Genomic DNA, 23,079 nt, shown 5'->3' with positions numbered 1-23,079 from the left:
TCAGATTTTGTTCTCCAATTGTCTTTTAGGGACATTTGAAATCTATTGCCAAGCAGGCAGACACAGAGAAGCAGGGATGAGGGCAGTTTATAATGTCTCCCAGTGTTCTGGTCGTCAAGACAGCCCACGACAACACTACCAGGCTTCAAGAGTCTACTACATCATGGCCGAAGAGGTGGAGTGGGATTATTGCCCTGATAGAAGCTGGGAACTGGAATGGCACAACACATCTGAGAAGGACAGGTAAGGCTTCAGAAAAGGAAAGATAACAGCTTTAGCAAATCATTTCACAGGTGAAGATGCTGAAACTACGAGTAGGAGGCATTTTTTATAACCACCCATTATGATGCCAATATGAGTCTAGAATGAGAGGGATCTTGAGGTTTCTTCTCCATTCATTAGCCATTGAACTGAAGGAAAGACCTGCCTACATTCTTGCCCTCTTAGCCTTGCTTCCCCTCTAATTAGCTAAAACGTACCTACAGTGGTATTTAAAGTTCCTAGGCATTTACTCAAACAATGAAATGCCTCAAGGTCATTTATTATGGTACAGACCAAGCTGGGAAACAGGAAAATTCCAAAAGAGAGTAGTTTAAATAGGCTACAATTTTATCTGTTATTTACATATGAACAGTCCAGGGCTGGTAGGTGAGCCAAGCTGCCCTCATCTTGTACTTTCATCTCTGGGACCCAGGTGCTTATTTGAGTTGTGCCTATCCCCAGCTTTCAAATTAGGGTAAACAACATTGCCTGTAAGGGTAGACCTGTACAATTTATATATCGATTTTTCTCATGTTCTATTTCCTAAGCTTATTCATATGACTACGTGTAACATCTGTGTGAATAGCCATGTGTCCCAATAAAACCTAGGTGGTTCTATTACTAAAGAGAGGGAGGAGTGAATACAATCTGAGGTACAAAGTATTACTAATAGTAGTTTTCTCTAGTTTGTGGTGCTTTCAGTATCTTTTGTCAGTACTTGACCAATATAAGTTTAGGTTGAAGTCTTCATGCAAACATTTTGTGGGAGTGAGAAAATGTGAAGTTTTTCCTGTTAACCCTGATTTCTTCTATTATGCATAGCTGAAACAACATTACTGGAGAATAAGGGTAGGAACAGTGGATTTAACTCTAAGTCCTGGCTGCCTTCTGGGTGATAGTCTTTCTGTCCATAATCCTGTCAATTCTGGGCTAGTGATTGTACCTTTGAGACCCACCTATTTGGAGTGTTCACTGTAAAAATGAATGATAAACACTGTCAACTGTTAAGAATCCTTTAATGAGAAGTATGTGTTCCCACTTTTGGTCTTCAACAGCAACTATGGGTGTTCAGCTGACATGTTGTGTCTTGCCCTTTTGTTAATATAATTCCAAATCTAAGTCTCTATTAAGGCTGGAACCAAAGCCACAGGTTTTTTATTCTTAGCTCAGTTAGGCATACTGAAAATATCTATCTGGATGAAGGAAAATAACTAAAGTAGCTTCACAAACTTGCTATTTTCAATCATGGTAATGCAATTTGACATTATAATGGATAGAGCTACATTTTTCATATTTGACATGAGAATAGTTCTAAATTAATTTCCTTATACCTGAAAATAAAGGTTGAAGGTCAGGTGTTAATAACAGTCTTTGGATTCTTCTAGTTATGGTCATGTTTTCCTGAGCAACAAGGATGGGCTCCTGGGATCCAGATATAAGAAAGCTGTATTCAGGGAATACACTGATGGTACTTTCAGGATTCCTCAGCCGAGGTCTGGACCGGAGGAGCACTTGGGAATCCTGGGTAAGGGAATTCTACTTACATCCTGGACAGCCATATTGTATCAGGGAGGCTTGCTTTCCCATCCCTCATTCTCAGATATTCCATGTGGGCTATTAAAAGTATGGTCCTATTTTATGAAGTAGACATGAATATAAGCACTTAAGGGAAAGCAGAAACATGAATTCTGCAATAACATGGACCAAATTGTTTCGATTTTCTACACCTTTGAGATATGGATCCTCTGAAGGTAGTAGATTTTAAAAGACTCCAGAGGCAAGAGAATTTAGGGATTCTAGCAAGAAAAAAGAAAAAGTATACACAAAGCCACAATTACCCCCATACTTCAGTTTAATCAAGGCTATATGCTATTTTTGTATAATGGGTTTCTTTATTCTCATCCTAGACCAAACAGAACCCACTGGCCTCTAAAGAGAATACAGCTATTCTATGTGCTATATATGGCAATATTTCAGTCCTTCCTATCAACGAGTCTACAAAATTCAGTATGTCTAGAGCTCTTGGTTATTATGTAGAGAAAAACAGGATGAGGAAAGTAGGGATAATAGGAAGCATATTTCCATTTTTGAGGAACCCCCATGTTGTGAGCAACAATACCAATTTTAGGACTTCTGAATCTGAAAATGGTACTTGGCATGTCTTTTAGTCTTGGGAAGATTAATTCCCAATTCTATGGATCTTGCAGTTGTGCCTTATTCTTTAATGTCTCCCATTTCACTCCCCTGCTAATGAAACTCGTGTTTTTTTTTTTCATTTATCAGGTCCACTTATCAGAGGAGAGGTTGGTGATATCTTAACTGTGGTGTTCAAGAATAATGCCAGTCGACCTTATTCCATACATGCCCATGGAGTTCTAGAATCTAGTACTGGCTGGCCACAGGCTGCTGAGCCTGGTGAGTTGGAACACTTAGTGAAGGGACAAAGGCTTTTCAGTCCTACTTTACTCTTCTAGTTTATTGCTTTAAACACCTTATATTCTTGGTCTGGGAGTGTGGTTCAATGAAAGGTAGAGGGAATTAACTGGTGAATTGGAGTGGAAGACAGGTTTTCCTTTTGAGTAGTTCCTGTAGTTCAGTTAAAAATACCTTGTATACAACATGACTAATGTAACTTTCCAAATACCTTAGAGTGTAAGTTAGGTTGTTTGTGTGTACCAATATGTAACTTTTGATTACTATAAGGAAATACCAGAGATAGTCTACTTTAATAAATAAGAGAGGTTTGTTTGGCTCACAGTTCTACAAGTATAAGATTTGAGAACCCCATTCAGCAAGGACTTTGAATTTTGAGAAACCATCACAGACAGAAAATGAATGTGTGTGTGTGTGTGTGTGTGTGTGTGTGTATGTGTATGCTCATAAAACCAGAGGACTCATTTTTCTAGTGTTCGACCCTAATAACTTCCTCAAAGCCATATCTCTAAATATAGCTGGATCAAATCTGTATAATTTTACTACTTTACAATATGAAGTAAATTCATAAGTAAGCATGTATGAAGTGTTAGGTGATAGTCAAATCAGACCTGAACTATTCCTTTATATCTTTCTTTGAGCTTAATGTGGATATCTATAGCGATAAATGTGTCTATAGCATCTCATCAATTTGAATATATTTTAAAATTCATTTTAGGGTGTTCTCTAGTTGTCTTTATAAGTTTTTTCCTTTTAAAATTTATTTTTCATTTTTTTCAAATTCTTGTATGTATACATTACATGTGGCACAGTATTTTGTAAAGATGATTTCATGTAAGTATATACTGTTGTACATTGAGAATATTTGCCCCATATTCCCTTACTCTCTTCTTTCTTATTCTGCCTTTCTCATTTATTCTCCAGGACACTTTTACTTATATTTTCAGGTCATACACATGCACACATACACACATACACACACACACACACACACACACACACACACACACACACACACACACACGATTTTATATATTTCTATACAAATTTAAGAATGATAAATGGATGAAAGCGTGTGATATTTGCATTTCTGGCTTAGTTTGATTAATGTGATTATCTCCAGTTTTATGTATTTTCCTGCAAATGCCACAAGCTTGTTCTTCTTTATGGCAGAAAAGAATTCCTTCTTTATATAAATAAGGTTTTCCTTATGTAACACTCTCTTGAACACAGGTTAGTTCCACAACTTAGCTCCTAAGAGTAATGCTGTGATAAAACATAGATATGGAGGAATGTTTGTAATAGGTTGACTTGGAGTTGTTTCAATAAATACTCAGGATTGTTTTTCTTGAAGAACCCCCATACTGATTTCCATAGTGACAAGTTTACTTTTTAACCAGAAGTGTGTAAGGGTTTCTTTCTTTTTTTGTTTACTTTTCCTTCCTTCCTTCCTTCCTTCCTTCCTTCCTTCCTTCCTTCCTTCCTTCCTACCTTCCTTCCTTCTTTCCTTCCTCCCTCCCTCCCGCCCTCCTTCCCTCCCTCCTTCCATCTCTCTCTCCGTCTCTCTCTCTCTCCATCTCTCTCTCTCTCTCTCTTTCTGGTTTTGTTTTCAGACAGGGTTTCTCTGTGTAATGGCCCTTACTGTGCTGGAACTCACTCTGTAGACCAGAGTGGCCTAGAACTCACAGATACCTCGCTGCCTCTGCCATCCAGAGTGCTGGAATTAAAGGCATGCACCAAGATTTCCTGGTTCTTTGGTTCTTTTTCTGTTTTCTTAATGACTGCTTTTGGGACTGGGATGAGAAGGAATCTCAATGTAGTTTTAATTTGTAGTTCTTTGATGACTAGCGAGTTTGTATTTGTTTATTAACTATATTTCATTTGTTGAGAACTGTTCATTCGTTCATTAATTGAATTGTTTGATTTCTCATGGTTTAGTTCTTTTATAAGTTCTTTTATATTCTAAACTTTAATCTTGTCAGATATCCAACTAATAGAAATCTTCTTCCATTCTGTACCCTGTCGTTTCACTCATTCAACTGTTTCCTTTCTGTTCAGTGCTTTGGAATTTCATGAGGTCTTATTTGCCAATTGTTGGTATTATTTACTGAGCAACCGCAATCTAATTTTAGAAAGTCCTCCCATATACCTATGCCTTCAGGTGTTTTCCATACTATTCGAACTGACAGTTCCAGCAGTTTAGGTTTAGGACTTAGGTTAATTTGGTTGTTTTTGTGCTAGGTAAGAGATGATAGGGATACAATTTCATTCTTCTACATGTGGCTATTCTGTTTTACTAGCAACATTTTTTGAAGAGACTTTTCTAAAATGTATGTTTTTGAAATTATTGTCAGGTATCTGGTGGCTATGGTTACATGGGCTTATATTTGGCTTCTCTATTCTGCTGATTTGTGTTTCTGCTTTGTGACAGCTCTATGATGTTTTCTAATTTTACCTGTGCAGTTTGACATGCAACCAAGGATAATTATTTTTTTGCTCAGATTTCCTTTGCTATCCAAAGTATTTATTGTTGGTATTTTGTGGGTGTGCCTCCACATGAATTTTAAGATTTTTAAAAAAAAAATTTTGAAGAAAGCATTGGAATTAAATGGGGATTGCATTGTGTCTGTAGATTGCCTTGAGTACTGCAACCATTTTCACAATATTATTTTTTTCCAGTCCATAATTATGGGAGGCATTTTTATCTTGTATTGTCTTGCTTTATTCCTTTAGTGTTACAAAGTTTTTAATATAGACAATTTTTACTTCTTTGGTTAGATGTATTCCAAGGTATTCATTTTGACTGTTTTTTTTTTTTTTTTTTTTTTGAGAGTCTCACTATGTAACCATGGCTTGCCTAGAACTTGCCGTGTAAAGCAAGTTGATTTCAAACTTTGAGACCCACCTATTTCTTCTTCTCCAGTGTTGGGAGGCAGGCATGATTCTAAGGCATCAGTAACTGAGAGCTTACATCCTCATCTGCAAGTAGGAAGCAGAGAGAGAGAGAGAGAGAGAGAGAGAGAGAGAGAGAGAGAGAGAGAGAGAGAGAGAGAGAGAGACAGAGAGAGAGAGACAGAGAGAGAGAGAGAGAGACAGAGAGACAGAGACAGAGACAGAGACAGAGAGACAGAGACAGAGAGACAGAGAGAGAACTGGGTACAGTATAGGCTTTTGAAACCTCAAAGCTAGTTCCAGATGACACACCTCCTCCAACAAGGCCATACCTCCTAATCTTCCCAAACAATTCTACCACCTGCGGTCCAAGTATTCAAATACTTGAGCCTCTGGGGCCATTCTCATTCAAACCACCACATCAAACACCCTTGTCCTAAGCCCTGAAAACTATGATTCTTTTTAGGCTACCCTATCTTCTTTCTGGGGAAAAGATATTGTGGAAGGATTCTACTTGCTAACCTCTCCAGCCTGTGGGTCATGCGATGGACAGACCTGAATCCAAATTAACTGCTGATTTTTGTCATATGGAAGTTGCGCTAATTTTCTAGGGGTGGCCCAAGGAAATATTACAAATTGAATGATATGAACAACAGGCATTTTATTGTCTCAAATTGCTAGAGACTAGAGGTCTACACTAAGGTACAGGGAAAGATTGCCTATTTTTTTCATGTCTGTGAGGGAAGGCATTTTTCAGACCTCAGTCTTTTTTGAATTGTAGATAGCCATCTTTCCCTTGTTTTCTGCCTTAATTTTCCATTTCTGTATTAAACACCATGGCCCAAAGCAACCTGGGAATAAAGGGGTGTATTTCATCTCAGGTCTCTCAAGTCACAACCCCCAGTGAATAAAATCGGGGCAGAAATACAGAGGCAGCAACTGATACAGGAATACTGTGTACTGGCTTGCTCATTGTGGTTTGCTCACATATAGGATTACCTACCTAAGGGTAAAAGTCTAAAACTGCTCAACTGTGGGCTCCTAAAAATAAAATATGAGTTGCATATTTTTGTACTCTAAGAGGGAAGAACAAGTGCACAGTAACAATCAGAACAAAACCAATTCACGATACAACACTGTAAATAGTTCGGTGCCTGATGTCTGGGACAGGATCAAAATCTTTTGGGCTCCAAAGGCCTGTGCACTTTTCCTTATCTATCTCTGTCTTTTGCAGCATAATCAGTTTGTCTCATAAGCTCAGGCCAGCTCCAAGCAATAGTTGCTGCCGTCCTTGGTGGTCATCCCGTAGTACTGGTATCTCCAAAATTTTGGAGTCTCCACTGCAACTAACTATGAATCTTCACCAGTGGTCTCTCCTGTCTTCTCTTCAGGGACTCCTATCCCTGCCGCATATTGCCAACCCTCAGATGCTCCCCATTACCTCTTCAGATCCTCAAAACCAGTACCACCTGACTCTAGCTCATTACCAATTTTGGCTGCCAGCATGAGATACAGTGTTGGCCAACCTGGACCACAGTTTGTATGTTTTAATCCTGAGGAAATAGTACCAGGAGATTTCTCTTAAATGATGCTGGTCTCTTCTTAACCTGAAGCCTATTTCTCAGCCCAACAGAACCAGCATCATTTGCTTCAGTATAGCAAAGGTTTTACTTTAGTAGGGCTAGTCTCTTGTTAACCACGTATGAGTCTTCAGCTCTAGCTGACCAGAATCAAGGATTCTTAATACAAAACATCACACAAATAGCCCTTGGAGAGTCTTTGTTTCCTTCTGAAACTGCACAAAGCCATTCTTCCATCATCTGCATCTCTTTCAGCATTTTTACCTTTCAAGCTCCCATTAAGCTTTGGGCACTCAATGACTTTCCTAGATCAAAGTTCCAAAGTACTTCCACTTCCAAAACAGTATGATTAGGTCTGTCACAGCAATATCTCATGAACCTGATACCAATGTCTGTTCTATGGTTTCTATGGACTTAATAAAGACCATGGCCAAATAAACTTGAGGAGCAAAGGCTTACAGTTCCATATCACGTTCTATCATCAAAGGAAGTTAGGGCAGGAATTCAAGTTAGGAACCTGGAGGCAAGAACTGAAGTAGAGACCATGTAAGAAGGCTGCTTATGGCTTGCTCATCATGGCTTGCTTAGCATGTTTTCTTATAGAACCCAGGACCACCTGCCCAGGGGTGGTACAAATCATTAAGAAAATTCCCTATACCAGGGGTGGGTGGGTAGGGTGGCACAATGCCTTTAATCCCAGCACTCTTGGGAGGCAGAGGCAGGTGGATCTCTGTGAGTTCGAGACCAGCCTGGTCTACAAGAGCTAGTTCCAGGACAGCTTCCAAAGCCACAGAGAAACCCTGTCTCAAAAAAACAAACAAACAAACAAAAGAAAGAAAATGCCTATAGACTTGCCTATATCTGATGGAAGCAGTTTCTCAACTGCTGTTCCCCCCAGATAACTCTGGCTGGTATCAAGTTGACAAAAACAACCAACCAACCAACCAACCAACCAGAGCACTCTACTTTCTGGTCATTTTCTTTTTATGTGTGGCTCTACACCTAAAATTCTCCATTTTATAAGGATACTGGATAATACTGGAGGCCTGCCCTACTAACCTCATTTAAAACCGATTTCCTCTTGTTTCTAATTTGACCATGTTTCTAAATGAGGTCAGATTCTGAGCTAATAGGGGTTAAGACTTCAATATATAATATTTTGGAAGGGACACATTTGGACCAACAACAGATAGAGGATTAAGTAGTGAAAAGGAAATGAGGAAATCGAGATAGTAAATGTTGGCAGAACTGTAAAATTCTTAATTATAAAGGAAGCATGATTAGGTTGAGAGAAGCAGCAGTGTAGGGGAACCACAGAAGCAAGGAGAGAATTGAGCATGGTGTATATGGGAAGAAGGATGAGCAAAGAAGTTAAAGATCCAGGTGGGATGGTGAATGTAAATCTGACAATACACAAGAAGAAATGGCATTGGGAACTCTGATTAAAGTAGTAATCTTATGTCATAAAAAGAGAACTTCCTCGTCTGAGACTGGAGTGACTTGACTAGTGAATATAAATGCAAATATGGCACTAGACTTGGTAATGACAGTACAAGAGATGAGAGTCTTCAGAATAATATTGAAGGTTAATTTTGATTCTCACTTTAATTGAACTGCAGAGTTGGTAGGAATTTGTAGAATACTTATCTGGGTGTGTCTGTGATGGCATTTCCAGAAAAAAATTAAGGCAGGACGGCCAATTCTGTATATAGATAGCAACATCCTATATACTGCTGTTCTGAGTAAAGAGGCAAATGTATAGGCATTCCCTCACTCTACTCCCCACCACTCTATTGGAAGCTGCTTGCTCTGCTATTCCCTGCTACTCATGATGTACCAAAAACGTGACTCATGATAACTCTTTCTTTAAGGTGTTTATATTAGATATTTTGTCACAATGACAAGACAAGTTATTAATCTAGATTGTAGGAATAGAATTCTAGAGTTAGGTTTCATACGTTCAAATTTCAGTCCTATGTGTGGCATTTAGACAGCTACTTTAACATCTGTCTGTGACCTTCTCTTCCTATCTACAAAGGTTTCTTTTGAAAATCCGGGATTTCAATTTGCTAAAGGTGCTATACAAGAATTTGGCAATGTCATTATTATTATGTAAAGTCAGAGTGAAAATGAGTTTTGGAGAGTGAGGTACAAAACAGGTGAGACCTGAAAAAATGTGGTAAACATTGGCATCACCAAGGAGAACAGGATATGGAGCTACAAAATTAAATAGCACTTGGGTCATAACTGAGACTGAATCCATTTTTAAAAGCTACAATACAAAGGACCAAGCAGCTTTCATCTGCTGGTCTAATACCAGAGGACATGGATTCCAAGATTATATATAGTTTAGAAGCATTTAGCTTTAGTGAACATGAGAATTACTTGAAGTTATTAAATCATATGTGACCAGTGATATAATATTGGGCTTACTTAGCAATGGTGGAGGCAAAGCCATGTCCTTGTGCATGTTAGAGAAAATTCAACCATTAAGCTAAAGCAAAACAAGATCACTGAGATTTTCAATTTTTGTTTTCCTTTTCCTGAGAGCTAATGATGTTTTTTTTTTAAAAAAATTGCATTATTTAAATATTTTTTATTTGAATTACAAGCAAGATTGAATTACATGACAATCCCAGTTCCCTTCTCCCTCCCTTCCTCCCCTACCACACCCCCCAACTAAAACCCTACATATCACATATCCTTTCTTCTAATCTACACCTGACTCAACCTTTCTGCTCCCTCATGACCTCTGCATTCTTCCTTTTCTTCCCTTCTCAATCTCGTAGCTCCCCCCCCTTCCCATTTTCTCAGCTTACTCAGGGGATGGTGACCCTTTCCCCTTCTCCAGGGGACAAAGTTTGTCTCTTTTAGGGTCATCCTTGGTTACTAGTTTCTCTGGCTGTGTGGATTGTAGGCTGGTAATCCCTTACTCTATGTTTAAAATCCACATATGAGTGAGTACATATCATGTTTGTCTCTTTGTGATTGGGTTACCTCGCTCAGAATGGTTTCTTCGAGTTCCATTTTCCTGCAAATATCAAGATTCCATTGTTATTTTCTGCTGAGTAGTACTCCATTGTGTAAATGTACCACAATTTCTCTATCCATTCTTCAGTTGAGGGGCATGTAGGCTGCTTCCAGTTTCTGGCTATTACAAATAGTATTGCTATGAACATCATTGAACAGATGTCTTTGTTGTATGAATGTGTTTCTTTAGGGTATATGCCTAAGAGTGGAATTGCTGGATCTTGTTGTAGACTGATTCCCATTTTCTTGAGGAGTTGCCATACTGATTTCCAAAGTGGCTGTGCAAGTTGGCACTCCCACCAGCAGTGGAGAAGTGTTCCCCTTTCTCCACATCCTCTCCAGCATAAACTGTCATTGGTGTTTTTTATTTTAGCCATTCTGACAGTGTAAGATGGTATCTCAGAGTTGTTTTGATTTGCATTTCCCTGATGGCTAAGGATGTTGATCACTTTCTTATGTGTCTTTCAGCCATTTTAGATTCCTCTATTGAGAATTGTCTATTTAGTTCTGTACCCCACTTTTTAATTGGATTATTTGGTGTTTTGGAGACTAGCTTCTTGAGTTCTTTGTATATTTTGGAGATCATCCCTCTGTGAGGTGTGGGGTTGGTGAATATCTTTTCCCAGTCTGTGAGCTGCCATTTTTGTCTTGCTGACTGTGTCCTTTGCCTTACAGAAGCTTCTCAGTTTCAGGAGGTCCCATTTATTAATTATTGATCTCAGTGTCTGTGCTACTGGTGTTATGTTCAGGAAGCAGTCTCCTGTACCAATTAATTCAAGGGTATTTCCCACTTTATCTTCTAATAGGTACAGTATGGCTGGGTTTATGTTGAGGTCTTTTATCCATTTTGACTTAAGTTTTGTGCAGGGCGAAAGGCTTGGGTCTATCTGTAGTCATCTACATGTTTGCATCCAGTTATGCCAGCACCATTTGTTGAAGATATTCTCTTTGTTCCAGCATATATATTTGGATTGTTTATCAAAAATCAGGTGTTCGTAGGTGTGTGGGTTAATATCAGGGTTTTCAACTCTATGCCATTGGTCTACCTGTCTGTTTTTGTGCCAATACCAAGCTGCTTTCAGGACTATAGCTCTGTAATAGAGTTTGAAGTCAGGGATGACGATGCCTCCAGAAGAGTGGCAGGATACAAGATTAACTCAAAAAAATCTGTAGCCCTACTATATACGGATGACATATTGGTGGAGAAAGAAATCAGAAAAACATTACCCTTTATAATTGCCACAAACAACATAAAATACCTTGGGGTAACACTAACCAAAAAAGCGAAAGTCCTGTACCATAAGAATTTTGAGCCTTTAAAGAAATTAAAGAGGGTACCAGAAAATGGAAAGATCTCCCATGCTCTTGGATAGGCAGGATCAACATAGTAAAAATGGCAATCTTGCCAAAAGCAATCTACAGATTCAATGCAATCCCCATCAAAATCCCAACACAATTCTTCACTGACCTTGAAAGAACAATTGTCAACTTAATATGGAGAAACAAAAGTCCCAGGATAGCTAATGATGTTTTATATTCTTTTTTTTATTAGTTCAAATTAGGAAAAAGCTTGCTTCACATGTCAATCACTTCTCCCTCTCCCTACCCTCTCCGCAACCCCCACCAGACCCCCAACCCCCTCTGCTCGCCAGGGAGGGTAGAGCCCTCCATGGGGTTTCCACAAAGTCCACCACATCATCCTGGGCTGGGCCTGGGCCCTCCCCCATGTGTCCAGGTAGAGACAGCATCCCTTCATGTGGGATGGGCTCTGAAAGTCCTTTCTTATACCAGGGAAAAATACTAATCCACTATCAGGGGTCCCATAGAATTCTGAGGCTTCCTCATTGACATCCAGGTTCAGGGGTCTGGATCAGTCCATACTGGCTTCCTAGACAGCAATCTGGGGTCCATGTGCTCCCCTTTGTTCAGGTCAGCTGTTTCTGTGGGTTTCACCAGGTCTTTTATATTCTTATTTATATTTTCATATCATATTTATTGAATTGTGTGTTCAAAGGTTTGCTTATTTTAATTGGGTAGCTTGTTTTTCTTTTTGTTAAATTGTTTATTTTATTTTGTAAAATAAATGAGCAAATTATTTAAATAAATATTTCTCTCAAAAAGTATTTAAAATAACAGTAAATGCCAGAGAAAATTCTTAACTCCATTAGACTGAGAGAACAACATATCAGAATTTCATTAGAATAGCCTATCTCCTTCATTAAAGCAAATTAAGAAAAAAGATAACTAGTTTTTATGAGAATATTGAGGAAGTAGGATCTACATAGTGATGTTTGATGATTCCATGGCTTTACAAATCAGTTTGCCAATTCTTCCAATTGTTAAAAATTGGCATCCCTGTATAGTTCAATAAGTCCATCCCAAGTTATATATCCAAGATGAATGAAAGCATAACTTCATACAAAACCCTGTATGATAATTAATAGTGGCAATTTTATGGTGTTGTGAATTAAACCAAGGGTTTCACACATGCTAGGAAAGTACTTTACCACTCAACTACAACTGTAGTCCTTAATGTCAGTGTCATTCATATTACACTCAAAGCAGAAATAACCAAATATCTATTAATTGATGAGTAGATGAATAAAATGTCATGTACTTTGGCAATAAAAAGCAACTGTTTATGTGGCAGCATGTGTAGACCATTACAATATTATAAAAATGAAATTAATAAGAGAAAGGCAATAAAATGATTCAATTTGTGTGAAATGTTCAGAATGATATAGAAAACAAATTTGTGGTTGCATTGGAGTGGTGGGTAGATTAGAGGGTGACAAGATTATAAGGATTTGTTGATTCTAGTAACGAATTGTTCTAAAATACATCATGGTAGTAGTTAGAAAACCATGTGAAATTATATTATTTGTGAGTGCAATATTTTATTGGTTTGCTGTTATTTTAGTTAAATATATTTATGACCTATATGATAATCCTAGGTATGTATATAAGTATAAAATGATCAAACTGGGATAGTTTGGTATGAGTGAATTGCAGGGCTTGTAACCCATATCTTAAAAAGTTGCTATAGAAGGTCAATATGAGAATAATTGGAAGTTGTTTGAAAAAGGTAAGGTTAGAAGCTGAGGGACTTCTTAGAAGTTAGATCACTTTTCCTATAGAAATAGGAACAGAAGCCTATTCTCCACAGATAGAGCAGTGAGAATTGGTTGAGTGAAGCAATCTATCCAAATCTACCTTCATGAACTGGTGAATTTATTGGGGATACTTAAAGCAGCAGTAATGGTTCAGGGGATACTTAAAGGAACTTGGATAATTCAAAAAATAATTGAAAACCTCACCCTATAATAGGTGCTGACTCATCAAATTTACATTCTTGGAGCTTCCAGCACATTCCTCTTTTTTAGCAGTTGTTATAATCTCTAATGGCAACTACTTGTGAATCTTGAAAGTATTTGGAGTAGAGATATGAGTCAATTGTTAATAGAAAATATTGCTCTTCCAGAGGACATGAATTCAGTTCCCAAAAGGCATACCAGGCAGCTTGCAACCATCACTGGCTCCAGCTCCAAAGGATATCATGGTGCTTTCTTGTCTAAATAGCCATCACCACTATGTGGACATATTCCCAATATACATGAATTTGAAATAAAATAAATCTTAAAAAACTAAGATATATCATAGAGATAGACTCATAAGACTTGGTATTTCATTGGATGTTGAATAGATGAATGTCAAAGTGGCAAAGAAAACTCAAGTTTTGAGTCTAAGTAACTAGAAAATAAGGAATGTTATTTCTAAACATTAGGGGCACAATTTGAAGAAAAAGTCTTATTTTTTCAAAAGAGAGAATTAAATTGATAGCAATTTTAGGTTGTGTTTGGTCCTGAAGACGGAAGCTAGGGCTTCATATATACTAAGATGCTGTGCTATTGAAATATAACTCCCAATAGAAAATTTCTATTTTTATCTGCTAATAGGACAATATTAAAATGATACCTAATATTTCATTACTTTTTGTTGTGAGAGCTTAGTAACAAAGTAGGTCTATCTTGAAGTAGTTAAGATTTTTCAAGACATAGATCATAATATGAGACTGAAATCTTCCATAGAGTATTGAAAGAAAGGAGGGAGATGAGGACAGAGTTTATGGAAACAGTTTCATTAAGGGGGCAGCAGCAGGAAATCAAGATGAACACAGAACCCAAATTATACAATATCATAGCTAGTGAAAATAGCAGCAGGACTATATTGCCACAGGATTAGGACTGAGCTTTTGTGTATGGAGAGGCTAGAAGTGCAATACTGGGTAATTTCCAAGAAGGGAGAAAAATGTGACAAAAATAAAATGGTGCCTGGTATGAGAATGATGGAAAGGGATCCTAAGGGTGCTGAGACTCAACTACTGTAGCCTTTAGAAATTGAGAGAAATGTTGTAATTGCTCCAATGAGACATCCCTTACTACCCTTCTTAGGTGAAGTACTTACTTACCAGTGGAACATCCCAGAAAGAGCTGGTCCTGGACCCAGTGACTCTGCTTGTGTTTCCTGGATTTATTATTCTGCAGTGGATCCCATCAAGGTAAAGAAAAAATTGAGTATTTAAAGGAGGATCCTAGAAATTGTCAAACTATCACTCAAAACTATGGCAAAGGGTGGAGCTAAAACAAACAGACAAACAAACACTCATAAACCAAGCAACCGACCAACCAACCAACCAACTAACCAACCAACAAAAAAACAGCTGTGTAATACCTGGGGTTTGAGGAAATTTCCACAGATGCTTCCCTTATTTTAATTGTCAGGAAGAAGAATGGAGGTAGTGTGTGACACAAGATACTTGTCATGAGGATTTTCTTTTTTTCCTCATCTTTTTTAGATCCTATAAAGCAGTATGTTTGAATACTTTTTAAAAATGCAGATAGTTGTCAGGAAATTAGGGACCTAGTCACAAATTTGGCACTAGAGTGACTTTGGAATAACTATCATTAAGTCATACTGCCTCTGTTTCCTAATCTGGAAAATGAATTTTGTCTATCTAGCCAGTTAATCATGAAAAGTCATCAGCAACATATTGTGTCTACTCTATTATGGGTATTTTTCTTAGTGTTGTGGATGATACAAATGTATCTGCCCCACTTTCAAAGGGCATGGTCCAATAGAGCAAAAGGGAATTAGAGAAGCTGTCAGAAAGGGAGTCTACCTGTAATCTGGACTTTGAAATCTAAATGAGAATATGCCATAGATAAGGAGTACATTGTAAGGAAAAAGGTATTAGGTTGATAGATGAATAGTTCAATGTAGCTAAAGCATAAATTATACATAATTATACATCATCTCTCAACTATGTATTAAATGGTTGTTAGAATGAATTTCGATATCAGAGTAGCATACATTCTAAGGGGCTTAGTATGCTGATTTGTAACTCAACTCTCTATAGAGTACTGCCATCCAGGAATAACCTCATGTTTTTCTCCCCTTCATCAGGATATGTATAGTGGTCTGGTGGGACCCTTAGTCATCTGTCGAAAGGGCATCTTGGGACCCCATGGAGGTCGGAATGATATGGACCGGGAATTTGCCTTGTTGTTTTTGATCTTTGATGAGAACCAATCTTGGTATCTGGAGGAGAATGTTGCAATTTATGGGCCCCAAGAGACAAACCATGTTAACCTGCAGGATGAGACCTTCTTGGAGAGCAATAAAATGCATGGTCTGTAGAAAAGAAGCTACTCATATTTAATAGTAGTCCACACTACTTTCATGCCATGATCTTCTAGGTTCATCTCTATTGGTACATAATTCTGGAAAAGATGAGAAAATTGGACAGTGGAATGGGAATGACTTAGAAAAAAACTTTCTTATTATTCCACACATATTTGCAGAACAGATACATATCCCAGATTAGGTGAGGAGCCCAAAAAGAAGGAACCTAACTCTTTAAAGTTATTATGATGGCACAAGCAAATTTTAACAAGCTAGATAAGGGAACATGGACATTTATGGCCCTCTATATACATAATTAGCCACCTGGTAAGTGCCCCTCTGTTTCAAAATTCTAAGTTTGTTTTCTTCTCAAAAGCATGATATTTAATCACCATTTTTAATTCTGGATCTGTTCTGTCAATATAGACAAATGAAGGACAACTTATCATTTTTTTTACTATGTTTAAAGCAAAATTTAAATTTACATGGAGTAGTTGGAGAAGATAGCCACAGAGAATAGCACACTGAGATTATGTCCCATACAATAAAAAACTTTTTGATTCTTGAATGGATCTGGGGTGGGAGAATTGTATCATCAAAGCCTTCCTTTGCTCTATATGTCTGGTAGCTTTTCACAAAAAAAGAGAAAGTCACGAATAAGAGGGAGGGCTTAAGTGCAGTGGAATGTATGAAGTGATCTCTCCCTACCACTTCTTACCCAAGATTTCTTTGATCTGAGAGTGAGGTGCAGCTTTGATAATGACTCTAATGGAACTCAAAAGTAGTATCCCATTGTCCTACAGATTTTATCTATTTCCCCTTGATGGAAAGATGAGTGATTCACACTAGAACAGATGATTCACAACTTTACAAAGTGAACTTTTTTAGTTTCTGTCAAATCAAGGAAATAAAATGGGCTAGAACAAAGAGGAAATGAGGGCATGGTTAGGTCCTCCCAATTCAGGATTTGGCTAATACCAGCTTTCATCTACTCAGGTGCCCATTTTTCCAAACTTCAGATATCACTCTACCTAGCTAGCTAGATAGCAGGCATTTTTAAGCATATTCTGAGCACTAGTGTTATAAATACCAAGAAAAATAATGTTGCAGTCCATGAGGACAAGTAAATAGTATTTTAACTCCTCTTCTACATTTCTGAACAAACTGAGAAAAATAAATGGTTAAGATAAAATATGAGCCTTATTACTGAGAATGCTAATTGGAAAACTGGATGTCATTTTATAAGTAAATATGATTGCTGATACTTTCCTTGCAATGGATAGGTTTTCTAAATTGTCATTGACATCAATGGACAAGAAAATTTCTCTGTATTAGGAGAGGCAGGATCTTACCAGAACCAATTAGTGAACCAATTTGCACCTTTTTTTCTATGATCAAAGAGATAAAATATCTAGAAGTGGATGAGCTGAGCAACTTTGGTTCTTTTTTACCAAATCCACAATTTGATGTTGGTAGACATAGAGAAATACTGTACCTGTTCCTTCCATTATTTTTCCTCTTGAAGAGGAGAGTAGAAATTACCTCTCATCTGTGAGAAAATGAGATATGGGAGGAAATTATTTTGGGTAAAATCCTACCAATATGAGTTAATGTAACAATGAACAGTTCAGTGTCGTTGTAGCATAAGATGTGACTTTGGAAGAGAATGTGTTAATTAAAACAATGTACATTGTAGTCTGAGTTATCTGCTTGTGGTTCTGCAAATGTGCAAGAAAGCTATAGCACTGTAGTATATAAATTTATTCCCTGCTTATTAGTAACCTAAGACAAGTTGGCAACATTGGCTTTCACACCTTAAAAGATAAATAAACTTAGAAGACAGATTTTGGAGAGCTCTAATGAATCATGCTGAGGAGTATTGGAGGAGTTCAAAGAGGGAAGGTGATATGAGAAATTGAGGTTACATAGAGGAGCTTAGGAAATCAGAAAAGATTTCTTAAGGAGGCGAAATTTTAAAGAGAAAAAATAAGGAAGCAGTATTTATGAGAGGGAAACTCAGAAACGTAAAGAATCACATAACATACAGACCGGGTGGATGATGGTGAAAGAAAAAAACATCCCACTCATTGGAATCAATGCTATTGGCAGTTGGAGGTGAATCTGGGAAGGTTCGTGTGGAGATATATTTTAAATGAGCCTATTAGCTGAGCTACAGAGTCATGCAGTTTTTCTTTGGGAAAGGGAGGAGCCCTTAACTTTTTTTAACTTCAGAATTACATGGTGAGAATAATTGCTTAGAGATAACTCTGATATTATTATTGTGGAAGATACATTGAAGAGAGAGATGTAGCAAAATAGTAGCCTATTGCTATCATCAGAAATGATGGGAAATAGACACAGGGCAGTGATAAGACATAAACAAAAGAAAATATATGAGGCATTTTCTTCTTTTACAGCCATCAATGGGAAACTCTACGCTAATCTCAGGGGTCTTACTGTATACCAAGGAGAACGGGTAGCCTGGTACATGCTAGCCATGGGCCAAGATACTGACATTCACACTGTGCACTTCCATGCAGAGAGTTTTCTCTATCAGGTGAGCTAAAATATGATTGATCTCCACAGGTAGTCACTTCTATGCTTTAGCTTTTTTTCCTGATAAGTAAGTGTTTGTCTCATTGAAAAGGCAAGTTGACAGAAGGAACCTGTGTCACTGTATCTGAGCCAAAGACTTTAGACTCAATGAGCAATGATTTGAAGAGCAAGGAATTTCAAATATACTCAACATCCTTGAAAGTCTTTAATATATCATTGCAAGAATTTAAATTCAGGAGCTGCATAGAACAATATGTATTCTGAAAATGTTTTAATTATAGGAGAATAGCACGGAATTAGAAGCAACATTGTAGACTTAGAGATCTAGACCTATTTTGATCAGGGTTTTGCCAAGAATGAGAAACGTAGCTGAATTCATTTACTTCTAAAGAAAACATGTAGATCCTTCTTAGAGGTCAGAACTTAATCCAGACTCTCCAGATTTTAGCTTATAGAAAATTTCAGAGAAACTAGGTTTGAACCCTTTACAAGAACTGATATCACCGTTCATCTGTGGCGCTTTATGAAAAAGTAGGAGGAGAAAAGAGCTGTGTTGTTTTAGTTTGCATGATTGAATTCTAGGAGAGATAAATAAAATGGACCTTTGAGGTTTCTCATTGCTATATCTATTTTAGACTATTAAGAATCTAAAATGGACATCATAGACTTTTAGTTCCTATAAGCTATAAATCCGTTCATATAATTTTCAGTTTTTCTCCCCATCAACTTTCTTGCAGAATGGGCACAGTTACCGGGCAGATGTTGTGGATCTCTTCCCAGGGACATTTGAGGTTGTAGAAATGGTAGCCAGCAACCCTGGGACATGGCTGATGCACTGCCACGTGACTGACCATGTTCATGCTGGCATGGAGACCATCTTTACTGTCTTGACTCATGAAGGTAAGACTCAAACCTCCCAAGTATGTTATTTTCTAATATTTAGTCTGTAGAAACGAAGTGATAGTAAGGAACCACTTGAACTTCCCTTACTGTCCCATAAGATCCAGGTTTTATCACAGATCAGGACCCTTGTTTAGACATTTCCCCAAGCTGCATTTATCATCCTCCCTTGCAAATGTAGTAAGCTCACATGGGTGAGTTTGCCTAGACTGCAACTGGGAGGGCTCTTTGCTAGTGTAGATTTACTCCCCTTTGACAAAAAATTAATTTACAAATTCATCATTTAAAGTCCAATAAAAGTACTGTTTCAAGGAAATTGCTAGTGAATCTTTCTTTGATGTGTTCATTGTCAAAGACAAATACATAGGGCTGGGAAGATGACAGAGTGGGCAACAATGTTTACAAATGAGCATGTGAACCTAAGTTTGCAGCCACTTTAAAGACCAAAGTATAGTCACCTAAGCCAAACACAAGTTCTGGGTTCAGTGAAAGACTGTCACTGAAACAAAGGGGGAAAGCAGTGGAGAAAGACATCCAGTGCCCTCCTCTAGCCTTTGAAGGGGCATAAGCACACATACCTGAACAAACACATGTGAGCATATATAGAACACCTCTCTCTCTCTCTCTCTCTCTCTCTCTCTCTCTCTGATACACACACACACACACACACACACACACACACACACACACACACACACACACACACACACACACACACACTGTGAAGTACATTGCATGGTGGTCAGCTTCTCCTGAACATGAGGCCTACCCTGGACTGATTGATATACCCAGTGCCACTCCATTGGAGAAAATTGATTTTCCCTCTCCCAGCAGACATGAGTGTTAAGTTATTAACCTTTAACCTAGTGGCTGGGTTCATAATTCATTCCTTCATTCATTTTTAAAAGATACAACAAAATAAAATTTAATAAGATAAAACAAACTGTCACAACAAAATCATGCAAGAAAAAGCAACAGAAGGAAATGAACTCAAGAGAAGGCACAAGAACTAGAAACTGACTCATTAATACCATCAAGAATCCTATGAAATCACTAAACTAGAAGCCATAATAGCCATAAATAAACTAGAGGACATGTTACAGACCCATGCAGTACCTGTACATGTTGCCTTAGTCTTTGGGAGTTCATATAAGCTTTGCTCATATTGATTTAGATGGTCTTGTTGTCTTGGTGTCCTCCTTCCCCTCTGGCGCTTATACTCTTTCTGCTTCTTCTTCCTTGGGGTTCCCTGAGCTCTGAGCAGGAAGGGATTTGATGGAGATTTTCCACTTAGGGCTGAGTGGTCCAAAGTCTCTCACACTTTGCACAATGTCTGTCTGTAGTTCTCTATATTTGTTCACATGCTGTAGGCAGAAATTTCTCTGACAATGACTGAGTAGGCATTGATCGATGAATATAGCAGAATATTATTAGAATTTATTTAATCACTATGTTTTTTGTTTTGTTTTGTTTTGCTCTTTTAGACAAGTATTATTTAGTTTTTCCCTAGGTCACTGGGCTATCTTGTCTTTGGTTCTTTGTCACCCAGGTAGCATTGGGTATGGGTTCTATCTCATGGTGTGTGCCTTATGTCAACTCAGTTTTTGGTTGGTTACTCCCACAAGTTTTGTGCCACCATTGTGCTAGCACACCTTGCAGACAGGACACTATTGTAGATCAAAGGGTTTATGGCTGGTTGGTGTTTACATTTTTCTTTTGAGAGAATGCAGAGTACATTTTTGTACTAAAAGAAGCTAGAACTTAAAGGTAAAGGCTCTATGTAGGCACCAGCTTAATTTCTCCATGTTCAATGAGTTGTGTAGTTTTTGTCTTCAGCATTGGGGGCTTGCTCTCAGTTTGTAGAGAGCATCCTATTGGCTTAGCAACAGTCTGAGTTGTTTGGGCCACTTTGGCCGACAACTCAATTAGATAGATATACCCCAATCCTGGTACAGGAAACTTTGATTGGTGACAAGAGATTTACAGTTGGGACTCTTACTCCCTTGTCATTTAGATATTTCATTTAGATCACCTTCATATATGTACTTAGGAAGTTTCTACTGTATTAGGCTTTTATACTACCCCTTAAATGTCACTACTTTTATGTTTCCCCCTGTATTCCCTCCTACAACCCCATCTCCACTTGATCCTGCTGTTCCAGCCCCCTATCTCTGTCAATTGATAATTATCTGTTCTACTTTCCTTTCCTTATAAGATCTATCTTTTTATGCCTACCCTATGTGGGTCTGTGGATTGTAACTTAGCTATTGACTTAACAGCTAATATCCACATATAAATGGATTTTGCCATGTTCGTCATGCTGTGTCTCGGTTACCTTACTCAGGATGATTTTTTTCTAGTTCCATTCATTTGCTTTCAAATTTCATGATGTCATTTTTTAAAAAGATGAGTAATACTCCATTCTGTGAATGTACTATATTTTCTTTACCCATTATTCTGTTGAGAGACCTCTAGGTTGTCTCCAATTTCTAAAAAAAATATTTCTTGGATAAAGTTCCTGATGAAGCTATGAGGTATATGAACCACATCTAAGATGAAAGATTAATACAATGCTGGAGGAAGATAATCCTTCTGTTGTGATCAGAGAGAAGACAGAATAAAAGAGGATGAGTGTGTAGGTTTAAAGGAAGGTCATGACAAGCAAACTTTTTGCCTTTTGTTCTCTTGATTCTTCTGGGGTGTAGCTTATAGCATCATATGCTGAGGGGGAACTACTTGAGGAAATTGAGAGAAATGTTAGGATAGATACTTTGGGGTGGAGAATAAAGTCACTGTTGCCTTATAGCATTGAGGGCTTAGTTAAAATTAGACACAGAGAATCAAGTCTTTACATGCGGATGATATTTTTCTGGTGACATTCAGCATATTGGGTAAAATACAAGGCAAGAACAGTTACTGTGATTCTGTATGTCAGTGTTTGAAGCTATAGACCATGGAATCTAATGTGGTTCTTAGTGGAAAAGAAGACATGGATGAATTGGTAGGTCAGAAGTCCTGTGGTTTAGGAATAAAATGTTTAATGATGGGAGAATAACAGGATTTTTGCTAACAAAAAATAAGCATTAAAATGAGAGATTTTTTGTTAGGTTTGGGATTTCTGAGGTGCTGAAGACCTGGAGGAGCAATCCAATATGACCATAATTGATCATGAGTGGTAAACCTGGAGTGAACATACATGTAACTTGAATGAAACAGTCTATTCCTGGAAGGGGAATTGAGAAAGACTACACTAACAATCAACGACTTCCATGGATAAAGAGAAATACTAGATCACAGTAACAAGAAATGTTTAATTTTTCTACATAGTCAATGTGATCTTCAAAATAAATCAATCTTTACTAGAATGGGAGAATCAATATTTGAATAGCACATACCTCAGAAAATAGTTCAGCTTCACTGAAGAAAGAAAGGAAGAATTATTTTGAGACAGCATTGCATGTGTACAGAAATACATTTGACAGAGAGCATGGGCTTTCTGAGGGGATAGTGGGAAATGGTGGAAAAGAAATAGTATAATATTCAATGGAGATAGAGAAAGTGACAAGAAACACAGAAATAAAGGCATAAGAGTAAGCTATATTTTGGCTTTGTAGGTCTATGCACTTGCCCTTGTTTCCTATGAACACTCAAAATCAAATTAACATTTTAATATTCATTTTTACTGATGACATTTCTTATCTGACAATTTCATGCATGTCTGTTAATATATTCTGCTTACTCTCTC

At 37.7% G+C, this 23,079-nt stretch overlaps 1 protein-coding gene across 1 annotated transcript in view; it reads left to right on the top strand.

Moving 5' to 3' along the window:
* Positions 1–23,079, top strand: part of Heph (hephaestin) — a 73,624-nt gene that overhangs the window by 44,547 nt on the left and 5,998 nt on the right. Inside the window, exons 12-18 of the mRNA XM_035450257.1 lie at positions 30–243; positions 1,647–1,786; positions 2,545–2,676; positions 14,648–14,754; positions 15,660–15,885; positions 18,296–18,435; positions 19,172–19,334. Of these exons, the coding sequence (XP_035306148.1) occupies positions 30–243; positions 1,647–1,786; positions 2,545–2,676; positions 14,648–14,754; positions 15,660–15,885; positions 18,296–18,435; positions 19,172–19,334 (1,122 nt within the window). The remainder of the gene's footprint in view (positions 1–29; positions 244–1,646; positions 1,787–2,544; positions 2,677–14,647; positions 14,755–15,659; positions 15,886–18,295; positions 18,436–19,171; positions 19,335–23,079) is intronic.

The sequence above is a fragment of the Cricetulus griseus genome, chromosome X, assembly GCF_003668045.3.
Source record: "Cricetulus griseus strain 17A/GY chromosome X, alternate assembly CriGri-PICRH-1.0, whole genome shotgun sequence".
NCBI classification, from domain to species: Eukaryota; Metazoa; Chordata; class Mammalia; order Rodentia; family Cricetidae; genus Cricetulus; species Cricetulus griseus.
This window is presented reverse-complemented; position numbering and strand designations above follow the sequence as displayed.